Source organism: Pteropus vampyrus, unplaced genomic scaffold (genome assembly GCF_000151845.1).
Source record: "Pteropus vampyrus isolate Shadow unplaced genomic scaffold, Pvam_2.0 Scaffold74, whole genome shotgun sequence".
Taxonomy (NCBI): domain Eukaryota; kingdom Metazoa; phylum Chordata; class Mammalia; order Chiroptera; family Pteropodidae; genus Pteropus; species Pteropus vampyrus.
Genome location: NW_011888855.1, coordinates 8,144,314 through 8,165,768, shown reverse-complemented (window position 1 = coordinate 8,165,768; position 21,455 = coordinate 8,144,314). Strand labels below are relative to the sequence as shown.

General features: G+C 44.1%; 1 protein-coding gene across 1 annotated transcript in view; it reads left to right on the top strand.

Moving 5' to 3' along the window:
* Positions 1-21,455, top strand: part of SPOCK1 (SPARC/osteonectin, cwcv and kazal like domains proteoglycan 1) — a 479,285-nt gene that overhangs the window by 193,826 nt on the left and 264,004 nt on the right. The window contains exon 2 of the mRNA XM_011362367.2: positions 21,072-21,117. Coding sequence (XP_011360669.1) covers positions 21,072-21,117 — 46 coding nt within the window. The remainder of the gene's footprint in view (positions 1-21,071; positions 21,118-21,455) is intronic.

The window sequence follows — 21,455 nt, the reverse complement described above, 5'->3', positions numbered from 1 at the left end:
GCCCAGGCAACCAGCACCTAGGTCCAGACACAGAACATGCTAGCACCCCAGAGGCCTGACTCGTCCGCTCCTAATTGTATTCCTTCCTGACTTCTTTCCCCTCTCTTCGTCCCAGAGGTTACTGCTGTTGTAACTTTTCATTGTACATTAGTTTCAACCTTGTTTTTGAACTTGATGTAAGCGACATCATCCAGTTTATATTCTTCTGTGTCTGGTCTTTTTTCACTCGGTGATTATGCACGCGATGTCGTCCCTGTTGTAATACGTAGCAGCATTCGTTTGTTTTCGTTGCTGCCTAGCATTCTGCTGGATGAACACATTTACCCATTTGCCCATGCTGTCGTTGGATATGTGAGCAAGTGTGGTAGTTTATGAACTTTCTTATCTGTTACTTTTTGCATACCTGTACTCGCATCTGTTGGACAGACTCGTGGAGGCAGCACCTCAGTACCACACTCGCCAGCAGCGTGTCAGAGTGCCAGTCCCCTCGCATCTTTTCTTATACTGGGCCTGGGGATCGTCTACTATTTTAGTCCTTCTGTATATTTTCGCCTAGGGGTATTCTATTTTGGGAAGTGCCTGTTCAAATCTCTTGCCCCTTACTTTTAATTGAGTTGTCCGTCTTTTTCTTATTAATTTATATAGTCTTTATATATTCTGGATGCAAGCCATTTGTTGGTTTTAAATGATGCAAATATCTTCTCTCACTCTGTGGCTTGTTTCTTTCACTCTCCTTATGGTGTTTTTTGATGAGGAAGATGCTTTATGAGTTTTCTTGTTTGCATATCATTTCCCTTACATATTTTAAAGCAACATCTAGAAAAATGTGGTTTCTTGCTCTTGTTGAGTGGAGTGTGCAGCAGTCTGTGGCCTTGTTCTGGCTTCAACCAACACATCTCCAGCTGGGAGACTTGTGTTTTTCCCTCCCGAATTGCTTTTTCTTTATGAGGAAACAGAACCTTCACTCACCTTTGCCTCTGGCTTATATGCTAGGGTTTTTTCCCCTTCTTTATTAAAGACTCTAAGTTACTGACTTTTCGGACCTGTTTTTAGACCATGGAGCCAGAGAATGCTGTATTTTAAAGAAAAGCAACAGGCCAATAAATCATTCCCTTTATTCTTTTTCTCTTAAAATGGTAATATGATGGGCAGGCTTTGAAAAGAATTAAAAATGCATGTAAGTGAGAATCATCTATTAAACAATAATTCCACTAATTATGGCTGCTCATTATGAACATTAATCAATCCTTTTGTTAAGCACTTGACACGGATTACTTCATTTGGACATTGTAAAGTCTGTAAAGTTGGCCCTATTAATAACCTAATTTTATATATTGGAAAAGCGAGGTTCCATACTTTTCCAAGGTCACACAGTCAATGAACATTGGAGCCAAGATTTAGAGTAGGCTTTGTTGGACTCCAGAGCTCAGTGCTAGCAAAGATGCAGCCTTGCTTTTTGCAATTTGGATCAAGCCAATCAAAGCACATTTCAGGCCTCCTGCTATGAATAGTTCAGTACTAATGAAAAATTAGGTAGCTTCTCCTTGCCCAGTTCTCTATCTCAGAAATAAATCAGTAAGACTGTCTCCTTGTGCCTTTTAAAGTTATTCAATTTCTCTTCATTCTGGAAGGCATTGCATCTTGTTCCCCTGGTGCTATCAGGAGGACCTGGAAGTTTTGTGTAAAATATGGTGATCATCAGAGTTTAGCAACAACCTGGTCTAAAATCATGTTTGCAAAAATCATTGAGAGTCCAGATTTCCCTTTTAAATGTAGTCTGATGTCCAGGCTTAGCAGCAAATAACTGCTCAGTCTCAGGAACCTAGGAGAGGCCAGTGATTAGAGTCTTTGGCTGCTTACAGATCTTCTCTCTATCCATTGATTGAAAACCTTTTCTGTCCAGTCCACTGACCAAATTCTCACAGCTATGAGGGTGGGAATTGGCCCCGGTTGGGGAGATAGGACACTCATAAGAGAAGCATTAAGTAGGATTCAGGATGCTGCGCTGGGCTCTCTATGTTGTGGGCAGCTTATTATCAAGACTTGGAACAAAGTTGATGTGGGTATGTCCAAGGGTCTCCGAGTTTCTTTGATTCTTGGTTTATGGCCAGAGTAGAGTAACAGCTGCCATTACCTGTTCTTTCAAAATGTCAATAGCACTGTGCCTTGAGTAGCACAATTTTCCACAGTTGATTTAGAAGCTACCTCTACCTTGTGGAAAGAGAAACTCATACAGAAGCTGGGGCCGGACCTGGCTCCTTCATGCTGGCTGAAGGAGGCACCCTCAGTGCTCCAGGGACTATAACAGTGGGACTGTTGTAGCTCAGTGACCTGTCATTTGGAGGTGAGTCTTGCCACTTCTCTCCTTAACCAGAGGGTCTTGTCTTATTGTGCTTCTACTTGACTATTGATTACCCCTTGCAAAGGGACTTCCCTTTACATTTAACTTGAAAACAGTATTTTCTTAATTTTATGGCTTGTGACTTCCACCCGCCCATTGCTTCTCTCCCCATGTAGGTACCGCCTAAAGCATAAACAGCTGTGTTATGAGTAATTTTCCACATTGTCCTTTGAACAATTTAGCAGTCATGAAGGGGCCTGGGAAGGACTGCCCTGGCCGGAACCAGCCTTCCATAGACACAACTACAGTGGCAGCATGAAGATGGGCTGTTTAGGGAGTTCACAGCTTAATAATTGCTGAGAGCAATTTGCTTCCTCTCACTAGAGTCTGTGTAGAGACAATTGCAGAAACTTTTAGACGCATCTGAGAAAAATCTTGTCCTTGGAGTTGGAGGTGAAAAAGAAAAACATGCAGTTTCATTCAGTGGTTAACTAATTCCTAACAATTTATGTTTTTGCCCATTGAGGTCTTGGGAAGACATTTATGAGTGTATTTTTTTCCAACTGGGTAGGACGTGGGAGAAAGAAAGTCTCATGGATCCTCTTTCCCAGCACTGTCATTCCCAGGAAGTGTCACTGAGTGCTGAGGCAGAGGCAGGCCTCTGTGCTGTAGGGCTTTCTGTAGGGTGTGGCTCAGCTTGCCTCCTGGGAGTTATGACGGGGAGTCTGAGCCCAGGGGTTGGAGCATGTGGTACAGCACACATGGACCATCCTGGGGCTGGGCCCCTGGCCGTCTTTTCCTCAGGAACTCTGGGCAGAAACAGTTAACATTATGTTATGAGAGTTGTGCAGGACCCTTGTAAGTCCCATGATGTATGGGCGGTGGGGGAGGGGTGATAGCCTTGGAGACAGTGGTCATGAGAACTGTAGAGGAACCCATGGGGGCACCTGAACAGCAGTCACACTGGGTCTTGCCCATTTTGCTTTCAGGTTAAGGATCCTTTTTGTTAAGGCTGGAACCTATACCATAAAAACTTCAAGATGTTAGGAATGTTTTCCGGCTGCTCCTGGCTTCCTTTAATAAACTCTTCAGTAGTGATCACCAAGGGAGTCAATAAATGTCCGTTGAACTGAATAAGATTTGTGTAAATCTTCCTTTAAAATACCTATTTTCTACTGTTATCACCTTTTGGAATAATGAAGCCCATTAATTCACACTGTGTGTGAAACAGCGGTCTCTTTTTTTTCCTTACTGCAAAACTCAATCCTGAGACTTTGGAGTGAGGGCAAGTTTGGTTTTCCTTAGTGGCTGAGGCCTGGTACTCGAGTTCCTTTCACTGACTTTCCCACCACCCTCCTGCTCTGTAAGTCTACACGCTTGACTCTCTTCTCCTTTTGCTGTTCCATGCTGCAGGCTCACCTGGCTTTTGGTGAGGCTGCTCCTCCTTCATTCTGCCCCTGTAATAGGCACACTGGCAAGGCTGCTGCAGGGGCATGTAGTGACATGTAGAAGGAGGAGTCTATTCTGGTGGGTGCAGCCTTGCTCCAGGGTGCAGCTGATGCATGCAGTGCACATGGGATTTCAGCCCCTACCCCTTTCCTGACCTGGCATTCTGTACAGTGAGCAACCTGTACAACCATCCACGGTGGCTCTGTGGGCTCATGTGTGAGGTCCGCGGCCAGGGTTCAATCCACAATAGACATTCAACAAATGTTAGTTCCCTTTACATCCCTTCTTACCCATAATATAAATTTACTCTTGGCCGAAAAGAGAGTTGCTGAGTTTAGAACATTTTTGAGGCCACGAGGTCTAGTGGGAAGTGTAACTGGCCCAGGCTCAGAGCCTGCCCAGCTTGCGCTTTGACACTCTGCCAAGTGTGTAAGCTCAGGCAGGTTCCCTAATATCTCAGCACTTCACTGCCCTTGTCTTTAAAATGGGACCACAGACAGCATCTACCACACAGAACAGTGGCACTCACAAAGTAGTCTGCCTAGAGCGGCGTGGACCAAATCAGCCTGCAGGCCAAATGCAGCTGAGGCCACTAGTTGAGAATATTTTTGTACGTTTTTAAAAGGGAGAGAGAAGAAAAATGTGTGCTTGTCTGTATGTGACCCACAAAGCCGAATATATTTCCTCTCTGGCTCTGCATAGAAAAGTTTGCCAACCCCTCCTGTGGGGAGTGGAGCCCTGCCTGGCACAGGGTGGCACCTTTGCATATGGTATTCCCCGCTTTTTCTCTTCTTACAAATCTTTGTCCAGGGTTCCTCCCTGCCTGAGCATTTGATGCGAAAGCCTTCCATCACCAAGATTAGCTGCAAAGGCCAAAGCGGGCCTCAGAGGGAGATCTGCGCAGAATGGAAATCCGTAGCAGTTTTGCGGTTTACGTCTTTTTCCCGCCTTTAGGTATAAAACTTACGGAGGACCATGTGTGCTTATAGTTACCACAGGTGTAAGTAGCGTTTGATAATCTCTAATAAATCATCGTGTTTAAGTTGAGTATTGGAACATTTTTCTGACAGACTCTAAACTGGTTATTTATTTTCTGGGAGAAATGTAACCAAAATGGCTTGGTAATGAACAGCTGCTGCTGTTATGGGACTTGTTCATGTAATGGTGAGGAAGATTTATATTTCCAGGTAGAGCGTAGTTGCAAAAGACTTAAGAATAATGTGGTCCTCGAAGAGCAGAGACAGTGTTAATGAGCACAAAAGGTCTGGGGAGCTGTGGTCCAGTGTGTGTTCATAATTTATTCAGTATTTTCTCCAGTTCTACCATTCAGGCGTAATTGCTGCGTGGAAGAATGCAAGGAGCAGCAGGAAGGCAAGCGGTGACCCAAGTCAAATTGCATCTGATCTGTAGTGAGGTGGACCCAGGTTTGTTAAGGCCTGGGTGTGTGTTCCCACAAGCGAGTGCTGAGGAGCCGCCCGTGTTGGGTTAGGTCTGAGCTTGCGCTGCTGCTAGGAGAAGAGGCACATTGGTCCGGGATGATTCACAGGTCAGACTGCAGACTGGTGCCCTTCGCAAGGCAGTATCGCTTAGAATGTGAATGGCCCTCCTGTATCCTGCTCCATGCTGTCCTCTCATCGGCCAGTCTCCTGTTTCATCCTCTGTCCTCCAGCCCTAAGCTCCACCTCAGCAACCGTGCAGAGGTCTGATGTCATAGCACGTTCCTCCTGGGATTTCAGTTCTCTCTTTCCATACTCTGGCTTCACCCATATCTTATCCCTAGAGGCTCAGTTTCCCTGGGCTTTGTCAAGGGTGGGCCTTTCCCTTCAAAAGAATTAAATTGCTGGTTGCCAAGAGAAGTCACAATTTCTTCACATACCAGCTCTGATTCAACCAGTAGCTGTTCTGAGTCTGCTGGTTGCTCAGGTCTGAGCCAGGTCCAGCAGAGTCGTCCATTGGGAGCTGATGGGCCAGAGCTTGGTGAGGTGCTCAGCCAATATGGGTGATAGTGGCATGTGGAAAGAGCCTAGGGCTCTGTGGTTGAACAGAGCGAGATTTGAATCCCTGCTTTACTGCTTCCTTCTGTGTGACCTGGAACAAGTTACTTAACCTGTCTGAGCCATAGTTTTCTCAACTGTAAAACCTAGAGGATACCTCCTTCCTTGCAAAGTCATTGTGATGATGACGAGAGATACTCAATGTAAAGCACAGAGCATGGTGGTTGGCCAGTCGTAGATGTTCAGCAGACATTTGTTACTTCCCATTGCAGATTGAACACAAGTTTGAATTGGTGTCTCTTGAACTCCCCTTAGAAAATTGCAGGGTACCACTGCCTCTCTAAGACCCGAGTCCTTGCTCTACTGCCTTCTGGGTCTGTTTTGGGTCTCTAGAAGAAAATGTTCTTACATTGCTCGTGTTCATTTTCCTGGTCACTGTATCTTTTCCCTTCAAGACTGTTTGCAGACTCTTTTCATTCCATTTCCCCCTCTCCACTAGTTCTTTCTTCTCCTCACATTCCGTCCTTACCTGGACCCAGGCTGATCAGTGTGCCATAAATTCAGGAGCCAGCTAAGGCCCTCTCCCTCAATATTTCTCGCCTCCCTATTAGAATACATCCTGGCAGGATTTTGGCACCTCAGGCTTGGATACCTTATGGAATGTGAGTGGCCTGGGAGCTGTCACAGCCCTCTTTACCTGGCTCTGAAGAAAGGGTGCAGGAGCAAGTTTTGATGACCAAGTGTAGGGGAGAGGGCCATGAGGGCACAGAAGTCCTGCTAGACTGTGGACGCAGGAAGAACAGAGTTGCTGAGGACAAGCCTTGCCTCAAAGCTACCCATGTGTAGGGGGCTCTGTCCCCAAGGAAAGGCAGGAGGTACCTTGTGAACCTCAATTTAATGTTAAGAACTGAGCCCTTTGTTTTTCCCTGGGGTTATTCCAGCCTGTGCCCCTATAGAGCCCATATCTGCAGAGCACATTTGCAGCTGCATTCTGAAGTGGCTTTTCTAGAAGTTCTGCATTTATCCAGAGCATAAATGGTATAAAGACCTAACACGTCCCTAGTTACTTCTTTGCTCTTCTCCGGGCAGCTCTAGTCAAGGGAAATCCCTGAGATTTCAGAGACCCTCCTCAGAAAGGATTCAGGGCAGCATTGCTTTTGGGGCTTGGTTTGGCACTCGGCAATGCTGAGTCAAAAGCAGGGTGTATCACAGCATCCGAGGAGGCTGTGCACCTACCTGGTGGCGGCCAAGATGATTCAGCTAGAAATTTGCTCTGGCCCAGACTATTTTGGGCCTTCCTGCAAGCTGAGGAAGAGACCTTTAATGGCTGATTTATAACCTAGCAGCTCTTCCCCAAGCTAACATGTCTGTATTATCATCTTATTATGAAGGCATTGCCTCCTTCCTGCTGAGTCTGTTCCCACCGATAGCAGGAGTGTGGGTCCCGTCAGGAGCTAATGAGATGTTCCCAGTCAGGGCACCTGGAGATGACTGACAGACTTCAGTGGCAGCGGACAGATAATGAGAACTCCACCACACACATGCTTGCTTGCGGCTCTGGATCACACACATTGAGCTGTGAGTAATGCGATTACTTAAGTGGCATTTATTTACACTTTTGCACAGAGCAGTGGCTGCTGCTTTTCCAAAACCGCCATCACCCAGATTTGATTTCTTAAAAGTCGTCTCAGAGTCAGGATGGCAACATCACAAATATACTAATCCAGAGGAAACTCGTGGTCTGTTTTTTAAACTGTTATCAGCTTAGAGCAGAGGATATACTGAGGTCAATTTAAAAATTCAGTTACCACGTTTGGTGCATACTACATGCTGAGCATTTTGCATATGTTTCCAATAATCCTCCCAGTAATCCTGGTAACATAGGCATTCTTGCCCTCATTTTACAGAAGAGGTAACTGAAGCTCGCAACCATCGAAATGTTTGTTCAGAATCACTTAGACAATGGCAGTGTAGACGTCAAGAGAAAGTATCAGTTAAAAAACTGCTGTAGGCATTTATGTTGTTTATGTTTCAGATGGGGAAGCAGAACCATTGATTTCAGCTCCAAGCTGGGTTAAGGGCTGCATTTTGTGAAAAGAACGGTATGACAAATGGACATACGAGGCTTTGATGGGCAACACCAAAGAAACCCTTGCAATGTCATCCCCAAATAATTCCAGCAGGCAGCCCTGACAAGGTGTCTCCAGTCCTAGCTGTGATTTGTGTGTCCTGCTGGTAAATCAGATGAAGAATCTGAGCTTCGGATGCCTTATTAAATCAAGCTACAATTTGGTTTTGTTGCAGGAGCTGTCACTGCCGCGTAGGTAAATGTATGATTTCTACTGTGAGCTCTTGGCCCTTCTACTGCATGTTTCTGACAGGGGCCATGGCTGTGCATGGCTGAGTGTGCTGAGGATCACCCCCTGCATATTCCAGATTTTTCAGCCCTAAATAGGGTGGCAGAAATGCCAGGGCAAAAGGAGTAAATGAATGGTGACTCTGTGTGCCAGCCCAGAAACAGGCTAATAATCATGGTTTGTGGTTCCATTCAGCTGCCTAGAAACATTTCTGGTCATTGTCCTAGGTCATGGCTCAAGAAGCTCTTCCTTTTTACTTTGCATTTGTTTCAGTCTAAGCTGTTGGTGTGCGTGAATCTCATACTGCAGATTTCAGTGCTGTGTAAGTTCCTGTAAAAATGACTTTACCTCTCTGGGCTAAAGTTACCCTGATATAATGTTAGGGTAATGCTGTCTTCGTCCCTACCCTGTAGGACTTCAAATGAATGAATGAATGTATGAATGAGTAAATGGGTGAATGGATAGACAACATACAAATACATGAAGTAATTCATGTTAATTTTTTAAATATTGAAAAATAATTAAAAAGTAGAAGCAGGGAGAAAACTCTTATATTCCCCCACCTGTTTAAACCATTGTTATAATTTTGATTTTTCTCTAAGCCTTTTCTGTTTTTTTTTTTTTTTTACCTTGTCATCTCATGATGGGCTGTGGGCACTATTTGAGGGTAGTTGAGATACCTAGAAAATGTGACCATGCAAATGACTAAATGAGATCAATCGAATGAACAGGACTCAGCATCGCTCCAGTGTAGCCATATTATCCTGGCTCCATGTGTGTTGGTGGCTGTGGCTCCTTCTTTCTTCAGAGGCCTCTGAGGAGGTCAGCTCTGGGCACCGAGAGTAGGTGAAGCAGTCACTGTTGCTTTGGTCCTCATTATGCTTCTTAGTTTTCTGTTTTCTTCCCATGCTTTTATATGTAACTTTTAGGAGTCGAAAATGCTCATGAGAGAAGGTAGTTTGCCTAAAGAGTTTGATCTTGGGCACTTTTTCAAGGAATTTTCTTAGTAGCTCTGAGCATCATGTGAAAAACCCAAGTAGACTCTTTATTTAATGTTTGCAAGTTATTTAATAGAAAGGGACTTTAAAGATCTAAGACATAATTACTGTTTGTGTTCATATTAGGTCCTTATATTTAAAGCAAAAGCAGCTTATTGCTTTGGTCTGTCTACATTGGATTCTTCCTAGTACATTTTAGTCTTTGCTAGTCTGAAAATTGCTCCTACTTTATTTACCCAGAGCTTTCAGGCATATTTGATTTATTATTTGACATATTTAGAATCATTGAATTTTAGAGCTGGAAGGCACTTGCATTGTTATTATTAACGTTCCTGTTATTCCCTCAAATAATAAATGAAAAGAAAGTGTAAAAATAAAAGTATTACATGGTTTCTGCCAGCTGAATTCTTCTCCACAAGAAAGAAATATGTCCTTATTGATGTGCATTTTATTATCATATAAATGATCTCACCTGAAAATTTTGCCCTGGAGGGTTTTGATTTTAAAAGATGGGTACCAGGGAACCCTGTTTGTTCATCTCCTCTTTCCGCCCCTGTCCCCTGCAGATAAGAGTGGGAGCTTTCAAAGGCTCAGTGAGAGCAAGAGGCCATTAATTATTATCACTGACCGAGGGACCTCCAGGGTCCTGGTTCCCAGGGCATGGTCGCATGGCATTGTCTTTGTTCTTAGGGATCTCACCTCCAAAGTGGAAGATGTTTATTTAACAAAGGAAAGGTGTAGCAAGCTGGCAATATGTCTCCTCAAGATGGAGAGAAGGAAAGACACACAGGCTAGCCGGTTTCAGTGGTGGCATGGCGACTCTTGCTGATGTGGTTGGAAAGGCCAGAGTTCGAGCTAACTCTTGTCCCTGGAGTGGCATGCATGGTCAGTGTGGCTCTTCCAGACATTGCTCAGCCTTCCAGCTAGAGTGGACAGATTATAATGATGTCAACAACCAGCCACAGTAGCTACAGAGCTTTCTAGTCCCTCCAGAGCAAAGGGCAGATTAAGTGTTGGGGCGTTGGGAGTTTTGGGAGACCCTGAGCAAAGCTGGCAGGTATCTCTGTGGCTGCATCTGGGCTCAGGCTTCATTGCCTTTTGCTTGAGCTGAGGACTGTCATAGCTAAGACTTGTGCTCAGGTTCATTGCACATGCTGGTTCCTCTGCCTGCAGCGCCCTGTCCTACCCCACTCTTCCTCTCCTGGAAAACTCTCTGCCTCTCGAGACTCAGCTTGAGTCCCACTTCCTCAGAGTCTGCCCCAGTTCATAAGAATGGTGGCTTCCTCCTCTGCATTCCTGTAGCTTTTATTATTATTACTTTTAATAATGATCACATTGCCAGGTAATATTATGCTTCATCTGCTTACGTTTCTGGTTCAGATTGGGGCTTCCTGAGTGTAAGCACTGGTTGATACTTGTATCTTTTTCTATTACAAGAGCAGATATATAGCAAATGTTCCATCAGTGATTATTGCACACATGTAGATTATTATGTTCACTGGTATCCTTGGCCTCTGCCCAGCTTCAACCTCTCTCTCTGGGTACCCCACACCCTGGAGAGGAGACAGGCCAGCTAGATGTTCATGGAGTAGATTTATCCTTGGATTCCCCCAGTAGAGGGGGCTGAACTACCAGTAGGGGACTGACTCATATTACTCTTGGTATGAGGACAGTTCTCTTGTCACTTCTCTGGGCTCTCCGTCTTGTCACATGACATAAGTACATCATCTATTGGACTCCAACGAGTAGGTTCCCAAGTGCGGAACCTGACTGAAGTGCTTTGTGGTCGATCTCTCCACGTCTCCCAAGTCTACCAGGCATCTTTTGGGCAGTCTGAGGGTGAGAGACTGTGTTCTGTCAATCACAGGGTTGCATAAATACTGTGGGACGAGAAGAAAGGTGGCTTTTCTCCATGATCCAGTATTTGTCAGACCCAGCAGCCTTGGGGAATGCGGGTCCTGTGGAGAGTCTTCAGTCAGTCTCAGGGGAGTGGTCCAGCCCCCTGGCGAGCCCTAGTTTGGGTGTACTTCAGAGAGGGGATGCCTACCCTTCTCCAAGGAAGCTTTGCTGGTGACTGTAGAAGGAAATTGTGGGTCAGGAGTGTTTCCTACTCTTATTACCTCTTACCATGGGGGAAATGTCACTTCGGAAATTGCAAATTTCAAGTGAACACTCTCATATGCTGACTATATCACCATTGGCTAAAATTGGACAAAAGACCTTGACCAGATTAATATCTGGGGCTTTGGTGAAGAGCATCTGCTATATAAGTGGTCCGAGAGCCAGAGCCTCAGGCTGCAGAGGAGGGAGGGCAGGATGGCTGCTAGGGCACTTTCGGGGACATAGTGAGGCGAGTCTTTATTGCTACCCTTCCCAGATGTTCCCTTGAAGAGAAGAAAGGCTGAATGGTAGGGCTGGGAGGAACTTTAGCAGGCCTCATTGTGCAGCTAATGATAATTTCATGCCAGGTCTGTAGCTGTAGGTTCCCAGAGCGATGGCTGGTGCCAAAGCCACCATTTCCTCCATGCCATGCCTTCATGTCAGTTTTGGATGTTGCACTTTGAACTGGGGCCCAGGGGGTGCTGGTTGCAGACGGGCGCATGTGCAGAGGCAGAGGACTGCTGAAGCTGCTGTCATGAGTGCTGGTGGCCATGACTCTGAAGGCCAGGGAGCTATCTGGAGTCAGGGTGGCTCAGAAAATCAGGTGTCCTGTCTAGTTTCCTGGAGCCAGGTGCATGACAGATGGACCAGCCATCCAGTCTCACAAAGACGTTGTGAGGCAGGTGTTTCCATCCCCCTCCTCACAGCTGGGAAGGCTGAGGTGAGACACGTTAAGTCATGGCAGTGGTAGAGAGGGCCTCTTGGGAGGTCTCTGGTCTGTGTGCTCATCTCTCATCCCTTGGTATCTCCTGTCAGCACCTTCACAGGGCAGCCAGTCCCATTTCCTACCTCCGGGGTCCCCGGTCTTCACGTACCTCTTGCTCCTCCCTTCATGTGGTTCCACTGAGGTGGCATTGTGTAGTGGTTAGAGCATGCTCTTTGGAGTCAGGCAAAACCGAGTTCAAATCCCCGAGCTGAGCGACCTTGGGTAGTAGTTTCATCCCTTTCAACTTCAGTTTCCCCCAATGGTGCCTATCTCAGAGGTTTATTGTAAGGGTTCTATGAAATAAAACACAGTCAGGGCTTAGTACGGTGCCTGGCACATTTTAACCATTCAAAAATGGTAGCTGCTATTATTAATATGATTAATATTCCTGTTACTATTACTTTTTTTGATTTGATTTCAACAAGTCTTGAATCTTGCATCAAATTTCAGCCCAGCTGTGGTGAGCCAGGTCACGAAGTCTCCTTGTTCTTTGGGTTGACTCAGAGCCTTAAATGTGGGGTGACGGTGTCAGGCACAGGGCCACCTGTCTGCCTCCTGCACAGCGCGATCGATTTCTCCAAGACCTTCCAATGTCATCCCTGCTGGTCCCAGGTTCCAGTTACTGCCCCATCCCGAGGTCACTGCAGGGAGTTACCCATTTCATTTTCCTCAGAAACCTCCAGGTCACAGAGCCTACGGTTTTGAGTCAAAGGGGGAATTCGTAGCCCAAGGTACTGGCAGAAAAAAGCATCAGAGGTTGAATTGTTCTCATTATTCCTGAGTTCAGTTCGAGATGCTCCTTGAGCAAATGTTACAAAATGGGTGCTGTCCTGGGCCCTGGAGGTTTGGCGTGTAGGTCCCCGGCCTCTGTGTGGCTGAGTTGCAGGAGTGGCCAGCCACTGCAGTGTGGGTGGGGCAGGGCTCTGTTGAGGGCGGCACAGGGGGCTGGAGTCAACGCAGCAGAGACACCACAGGTGTACAGGGACTGGAGACAGGAAGGGCCGCCCATGGGAAGCATTGTCTAAACTGAGATTTGATAGAGCAGTAATGTCAACCAAAGAAGGATAGGGAAGGCTGCTTCAGAAAGAGGAGCAACATGTGCAGAATTTCAGAGGACGAAGAGAGCACGGGCTGTTTCAGGGCCCAGAAGTCGTTCATTCACAGCTGGAATGAAGCGTGTGAGCTGGTGTATGGCTCTGGGGAGACTGGGAGGCTCAGCAGAGGCTGTATCTTGCAGGGTCATGTAAGCTGCTGCTGGGCCAGGCCTTATTCTAGGAGCCAGGGGAAGCAACTGAAGTATTTTAAGCAGAGAGGCTGATATGACCAGAGCCCCTTCAGAAGGCCACCATAGGAGCAGGGTGGAGAACATCCTGGGCAGGGCTGGAGGGCGGCAGAGGCTGGTCCGGGCATGTGGCAGTGGCCTGAGGGGAAGCTGTGGAGGCCTGAACTGAGGGAGATGCTGCGTGGTTGCAGACAAGTGGGAGATGTAAGAGATCCAGGAGTGAGGAGAGGACTTGGTCAGTGTCTGAATGCAAAGGGAAGGAAGAGAGAGGGCTCCAGCCTGAGACCTGGGTTCTGGCCTGGGCACCTGGGTGGACTGAGCTGGGGAAGCCTCAAGGGGCAGACCTGAGAGTGGAAGATAGATAACTCTGGGAAGCTCCGTAAGCCGGGGAGAAGGCCTCACCTGGGCCGCACCTGGTTTGCTGTCTATGGTGGTCCTGACTGTCTCCTGGTCCCCTCTCAGTCACTATGATTGAGTTAGTGTGTAGCTTCCTTTAGCCAGTGAAGCTACACATTAGAATCACTGAGGAGCTTAAAAAATTCCCATTGTGGAGGCCACAACCCAGACCACTGACTCAGCAATTCCTGGGTGAGGCCTCAGTGTTTGGAGAGCTCCACAGTGACCGCAGTGGTCAGGCCAGGATGAGAACCATTGCTTTCCCCAGTCCCTGTAGCCGGCACCTCTGATGCAGGAGGGCTGAGGAAACTAATAACTGGGGTTTTATACTCTGAAAGGTAGCATCTGGATGTTTATGGAGGCCTGCCAGCCTGGGTGGTGGGGAGGGGAGGGAAGGTAGTAATGGCATTCTCAGAAAGAGGGTAGGACCTAATCAATTTGGAATTTGTGATACTTGGATAAGGCTGGGCCTCAGGCCAGTATAATTTGTATTTTCTATGAAGTAAAGGTTTACAAGATGGCAAGAGTTTTGTTTGGTATACCCTTTCTGGGTTTCTCCATCTGTTTTCCACATTTAAATTAATGATTATGTGGAAATTTTGTTAAGAGCAGTCCCAGTCCCCTTATTAGGCTATAGTTAGTCGTAATTGATATGTATGCAATATGGCATGTAATATCTAAGAGGGGTACAGAACTCCTCACTGGATGCACAACATAGCTCTGGTACAGTATTACCATTTTTTTTTTTTTAACAGACGGAGTCACTAAATCTTACAGAGTGGAAGCCTGACCTTTAAACAAAGACATGCCTGCAACTCAAATTTTCAAATTTCATTGAATTTTTTTTTTCTAAGCCACTCTTCTTATGTGAGACTAATACAATTGCATGCATTGAAAATATTTCATAATTATTTTTCCCAGGTGCAGTTGGTCTCCCTTCACTTGGGCCTCCTTGGTAAGGTTCAAATACGTAAGATGTCATATTATCGAAATTTTAAACATATTATTCTCTAAAGCCTATTATTTCTCTCAATGTTCCTGGAACACCTCAGTACTATAAATCTCTGGAGATGGACACAAAGTGTACATCCCGTATTGAGTAATTCTTCGTGCCTGATAATATACCAAGCACTTTGTCACATTATCGCGAATCATTGAGAGTCAACCTTCAAGGTAGGTGCAGTAGTCTCATTTCATGGATAAGGGAACTGCAACTCAGAGAAGCTAAGTGGATTGCACAAGGCCACACAGCTGGTGAGTGCTCGAGGCCAAATTGAAACTCGTATCTGCTTCCACGCCTGTCCTGTTCGTAGTGTCCCCTGTGCCTTCGTTCCACAGGACTGGCTGCTTCTCTCCTTCCTGGATATTTAGAAGCCTGTTCCTAAATATCCAGACATTTCAATAATTTTGCTAATGAGGTCAGGAGTATGTATGGCTTTCAGTCTGGGGAGACACCCCTTGTCTTGGTTAGAGGACTAATGGATCATCATATACCTATTCATATTCCTGTAAGGAAAAGCCACATCCAGAGCATACTTTGAAGGAAATTCAGACTCAGTTTTTCTCTTTCAGAAGAGAACAAGTCAGCAGGTCACTTCCCCCACCTCCCAGCTTGGATGGACAGGGACAGACAAAGTCCTGAGGAAGGGATGCTCTTTGTGGTGGTGGTTATAATCCTTTAAATGGCTGGAGGCACCGTGACAATCTCATTCATTTTACATACTTCTAAGACTGTAAATCCATGTCTTTCTCAGATTTTAGACCCCTTTAAGCTATTTTGGTGCTTCAAGGCAAAAGAATTTCTTTGCAGAAATGTAGGTCTATTACTCTTGGCCTCTGATGTCATCTTGGGGTTTTTACTGAATTTCACCCTTTGAACCTATGTCACAGGAAATTGTTCATTTGAAACTTTCATAGATAGTAATCATGACCAAGTGTTGGATTTAATCATAATTTTGCTGGCTGTTCTACAGTAATGACATAGATCACTAGAGCATTCAGATTTCTCCCACCAGGTATTCCACCCTGTAACCCAATGTTCTTTCCCGTGAACTTAGTGAATGATGGGAACTTTTCAAGGGAGTGATGGTCGGTTGCCTTAAGGGAAAATATCTGCCTATGACCTTTCTAATGTTATGATAATCTGAAATTTTGATGCAATTATAGAAAATGTTTATATTCCTTCCTATTGTTTGATGTGATTATTTTTTTTTCTCATTTATAATGCTTTCGTACTCAGGAAGTTGAGGTAGGTTTTTGACTTTTCAACTGTATGTAGACATGGCATCAAAATAGTTGCCAAATAAAATGTAAATTTTATTCTAAATTCTAAATCTCGGTGGCAAATATTGGTTTTAGTTCAGTGAACCAGCACTGCACACATTTATTTTTCCTTGGTATATCCAGAGGATGCAATTTATCAAATACATATGAACAGTCCATTTGCTGCTTTATCTTTTCTCATTAGTTACAGTACAAGTATGATTGTCAGTTATTATCTGTGTTTTACTGGCGGGTTATTTATTGAAAGAGCAGAACAACTGACATTGTTATTTTCTGAATTAGTTTGTCTGAGGCCTGCAGACTTTATACCAAATGTCAGACCAATTTATCAAAGAATCGTGCTATTCAGGAAGAAAGTGCTTTAGAGTGTGTGTATAAACATATACTCACCTGTTTTACACACACACCGGTAACAGTTAATGGGGATTTCACAGAGATACGGAGATATTAAAGCTAGAACAGCTTACTTGTATTTTATACAATTGAGCCCAGACTTACTGTGTACTCATTACTCACTTCTGGTTGAGACAAATGACGCTCCCATTTATTTTCTAGGCTGGTAGTTTGAATTATCTCAGGTAATCTTCAGAAGAAACTGCAGGGTTCAAATAACTTAGCTAAAATATTTATGAAGGAGAAATGATCTATTTCATGTGAGCTGAATGTCTCTGATTTGTAGTATCTGAAGCTATAAGGTAGATAACATAGTACATCATCTTTAGAAGCAGGGATAAAGCAGTTGGACTTCAAAAATGGTTCTCATTCGGTTCTGCCACGCCATCTCTTCCTCTAAGTCTGCCTTGATAATTTTGGGAGCTGAGACAAGCACCTCGCGAGAGGCAAATTCCTGGGGAATATTTGAACTAAGTTGCATCAGCCATTTTAGGGCTATAGGAAAGTGGAAGAAAGATTCAGCCTCTCATTCAAGTGGGCTGGAACCATAGACTTTCCAACTGGTTATGAGCAATCCAGGATGAAGAGGCTTAATCGCTCAAATTATAGCAGGAAAATTTTTGTATCATTTCTGTTATTGAGGCTTAAAGCTTTTATTGCAAGATGCTGTATAGAGCAGAATGTTCTTTGGCACATGTGAATATATATGTACATATATATTTTATTAAGTTATATATTGATAAATATTATATCCTTATTAATGTCTATTATGTATTATATACAATATGTGCTATATAGTTTAAATAGATGTCCATGAATGCTTATTAAAATCACTGTCTCTAAAGCAGTTGAAAACCTAGACTTAAATTCCTTTGCACCAGCCACTGGGTGCCAATAATTTCACAGGGTCCAGTACTATGTTAGTAAAATATTTAGTAAGATAAATGGAGAAATATGGTTTTATCTATGTTGATCAGCTGTGGAGGATTAAAAAAACTTGAGGCCATAATCTTTCCTAGTCTCTGATTCTTCCTGTACCACCAGCACCACCTCCTCCATCTTCATCCTAGACATGTAATGATTTGTCACTTTCTTACTGTGATCTGTATGCTGACTTTTTATACCTTCCTACTATGACTTTATGATTTCAGACATAAGTCAATATGCTCAAGTGTGAGACTCTTTAAATTTATAAGTTCTTCCAGATTTTAACAGTCCCTAAAGGGTGGATAATTTTCATTTATGAAGTGGCATAGCGAAGTAGAATCAGCCTTTCCTCATATGGGTGGAATTTAGAAGAGGACGTTTCTCTGGCCTGTCCAGTGGAGGACCGCAGAACCACACTGTGCAGCAAAGCCTGTAAAATACATGTGTTGTAACACTTCCATCTTTTATTCCTCAGCCTATATTATGTACTAATAGGAGTTATTGAATTTAATAAATAACTATCTACATCTTTCTATTTGGATTTATGTTTTAAAAATTAACTGTTGCTGAGGTCCTTGCAAGTCATTATTAAAAGTTTCATCACAGGATGATGAAATTACCAGTTAAGAGACCAACTCAGACAGATATGCGTATTCTGGCGAGTTTGATCTAACCCATCTACATGCTTTGCAGCACAGTCTGACTTTTAACAGGCCATGACTTCATTAGGGAGGAAGGAAGATTAGAGGTGAAGATTCTTAAAGTCTTGCACTTTCCCGGGATCTGGATGGGACCCGGGGTCCATGCAGCAGGAACACACTTGGATGCAGTGCAGCTCTGAGGTGGTCTGCAGGCAGGCACACTGCTTCCCAGGGTGGGAATTGTCCCTGTTAGAAAACTAATAGAGCTGTCAACAGTAAAGGAAGATGTAGCTCTGTTTTAGGGTAATATAAAATACACACTGTTTTTTTTTTTTTTTAGATAGAAAATAAGATCAGAGAAAAGCTGGAGCCGTACCCCTTGGGTCTTAGGCCTTGGAGAAATGACTAGCCTGTGTATTGATAGAATGTTGGTTCAGGGCCACAGACAGCTGTCCTTGTGTTCTTTGAGCATTCCACTTGTTAAGTGGGACTCAGGGATGAGCACAATCTCAGGAGGTGAAACTCTAGAAGAAGCCTTCTTTTATCTTCATCTTTTCCCACATGGGTTTGGATGCTGCCTCTCCAGAAATTCCCACAGTTGCAGAGTGAATTGATGGATATAGCCCCAGCCTGCTTGGACCTGCCATATGTGCAGGCCAGTCACACCTGGCTGGTACAGTATGGAAGGGGTGTCCTTGTGTCTGGGCCTCTCATACTCAGATCCTGTTGCAGAATGCGTACTCCGAAGACCCCTCCACCATGCTCACTGACCATCCCCCAAGTGGGCTTCAGTGCCTACAGTGCTTCCCATGTGTTCATGATCTTGGCCCGTGATACAGGGTTTCTCTCTCAGCTGTAGCCAAAGCAGTTACACCCAAGATTTTTATCAGTTCCTGGCTCATTGGTTTTTGCTTTGGCAATCCACTTTCCTAAGGCAGAGTAAAAGTAATCAGATACACGGAATCATTTTCTTTCCCTGCTTGGTCTTGCTGAGCAAGGGGCTGTTTGAAGGACTCATTTTGCATAATGAGCTTTCACTCAAGGTGTACTTTCACATTTTGGCAGCAATTAGGCAGTGTTATTACATTTCAATGGGTTTCAAATATTCTAATGCAGATATCTACTTTTAGAGGCTTTATACTTAAAACTATGATTTTTTTCTCCCAAGAAATTTGTAAAAATGGCAATTATAGTTAATCTGGGAAAGTGACAAGGTCCAGAAGCATGCTTCAGATTCTATCCAAATTATAAAGTACATTGAAATCATTAGAGAATATTCAGTTCTTGAGACTTTTCAGACCTTTCTTTGACATCAAAGAGAATGTGCCATGTTGGACACACATCCTAAGCTTCCAAGGACTTCACATTCAAGTAGAAAGCATTTCACAAGATTCCACATTGCTGATGGACATGACGCTGTCCTCTGTATGTGGTGAAGAGGGCATTGATGAACCACAGTTGGAAGGACGGACGTTTTGTTATTTTTTCTCTAGTGGTGAAGATGAGTTCACTGTGGGTTATCTCTTCTCTTGCCCTTGTGAACAGCAGAATGTGCTGGCACCATGCTTGTGTGTAGGGCCGTCAGGCTTTAATTGGGTGCTAAATTTCCAACCACCATCCAGCCCTTAACTTAGAATCATGTAATGCTGGCTGCTGATTCTGAACTCGCACAGTTCCAAAGACTGGGATTGTATTTAAAATCATAGATGGAGAGAGATGTGGCAGACGGATTGTTTTAAGCTTCCTCAGTTATATTTCAGGGTGCAGACCTCAGAGACTTCCTAACCAGATGGGTGAGATGGCCAGTTATGCCATAAAATTAAAGCCAGAGCAAAGCGGGCCAATTCCTTGGAGTTAAAAATAATTTAATGGCGAGTCACCAGGATCCCGAGGAACCTGTTCATGTTTATTCATGCTCTGGAAAATGGAATCACTGCCCAAGAAGCAATATGTTCTGATTTTACTCTAAATCCAGTTTCTCAAAATCTATTTAAGGGCTTAGGTGAACTCAACAAGGGTCTAATAAAGCCAGGTAATTGAACGACACAAAGGCCGATAAAATTCACAGGAGATGGTGTCAGCGATAAACTGTAGCAGGAGATAGCATGGACAATAATTTAAACTAATTGTGTGCTTTGATGCAAATTAACTTCTCTGGAAGAGAAATTGAGGCTTCATTTTGGACAGCTTTCTGAAACTGCAGCATGCAGAGTATCTGCCAAAAACATATACAGCAAATAATTTGGGTATAGTCAGGAGGACATTAACTGTAAAAGGGAGTACATGCCCTAAAAGTGGTGTGGGGGTGATGCACATGGGTCACGTACCTTGCATACTGTTTAGTTTTGCTGACAGATGTGCGAGGGAGCAGTGGGGATGGGCACATGATAGAAGTGGAGTAGAGAGAGTGGACAGCTGTGTTTTGGAAGGAAAAGGTTATTAGAAGTAGGGAAAAGATTAAATGTAACTATGAAGACATGAGTGACCCAGACCCTTGCAATTTCAAGGTAATGAAGTGTCTAGTCTCGGGGCATAAATTGATGCCAGATGCATGCAAGGAAGACATGGTTATGGATCAGCCAGATTGGCCAGCCTTTGTTTTTTTATCTTTACACACTCAGAACAGATGGTATTAAGCTACATGTAATGCCCGTGGTTAGTTCTAGCATTTGAATGGCCCTCTGTCCTCAGGTTTTGTGAGTACTGGAAGACTGGAACTGTGCACCACAAGTTCCATGTCTCCATGTAAGAGAAATGTTGACAGTTGAATTATCAGCTGTTACAAACAAAGAGGCGTAATCATCGGTGAGAGCAGCAAAGGATCACCTGCAGAATAATTGATAGCAAATACAGCTTGCACTTAGACGATGTCTCGGTTTTTCAGACCAAGGAGAGCAGTGCTATTTCCAAGAGGCTGAAATGCTTTTACTCTTCCTAGTGTTAAATCCATACGGCTTGAAAGACAATAATTTGAAAAGTAAATTTATATTTTTGATTGCATGTTAATGTCTGTTTTGGGGGTTTCCTAAGCTATTGGTGTTCTCTGTGTTTTGGGAGGTAGAGGGAAAGGCAGCTTTTTATACAGTTATGTGAGAAGCTTCCTGAAATCTGACTTTCGTTTTCTATTTTTTTTTCCTTATGTAGGATGATTATTTCAGAAACTGGAATCCCAACAAGCCCTTTGACCAAGGTAATGGATGTTTCTTGCTGTTTATTCAATGGAAACACTGTCTCATTTTTCCTTCCTTGCATTCTGAGTTACTGTTACCACACAGGCCAGCCTGCTGTCTTTACTGACGTTGGGAACTGAATTGACTGGGGTGATAGAAATCATTTTATCAAATTGGTTATTTGTTTGAGATGGCCTAAGGTAGATTAAGAAAAAAATTTAATTGAATTGAGCACAATAATCATTGGTTGTTAGTCTGACAACAATTAGTAAAATTGTTGTCAGGCTAACCTGGTTCACTGTTGGGCTGAATCCAGTAATTTAATTCATAGATGAGACAATGCCCAAAGACGCTGCCT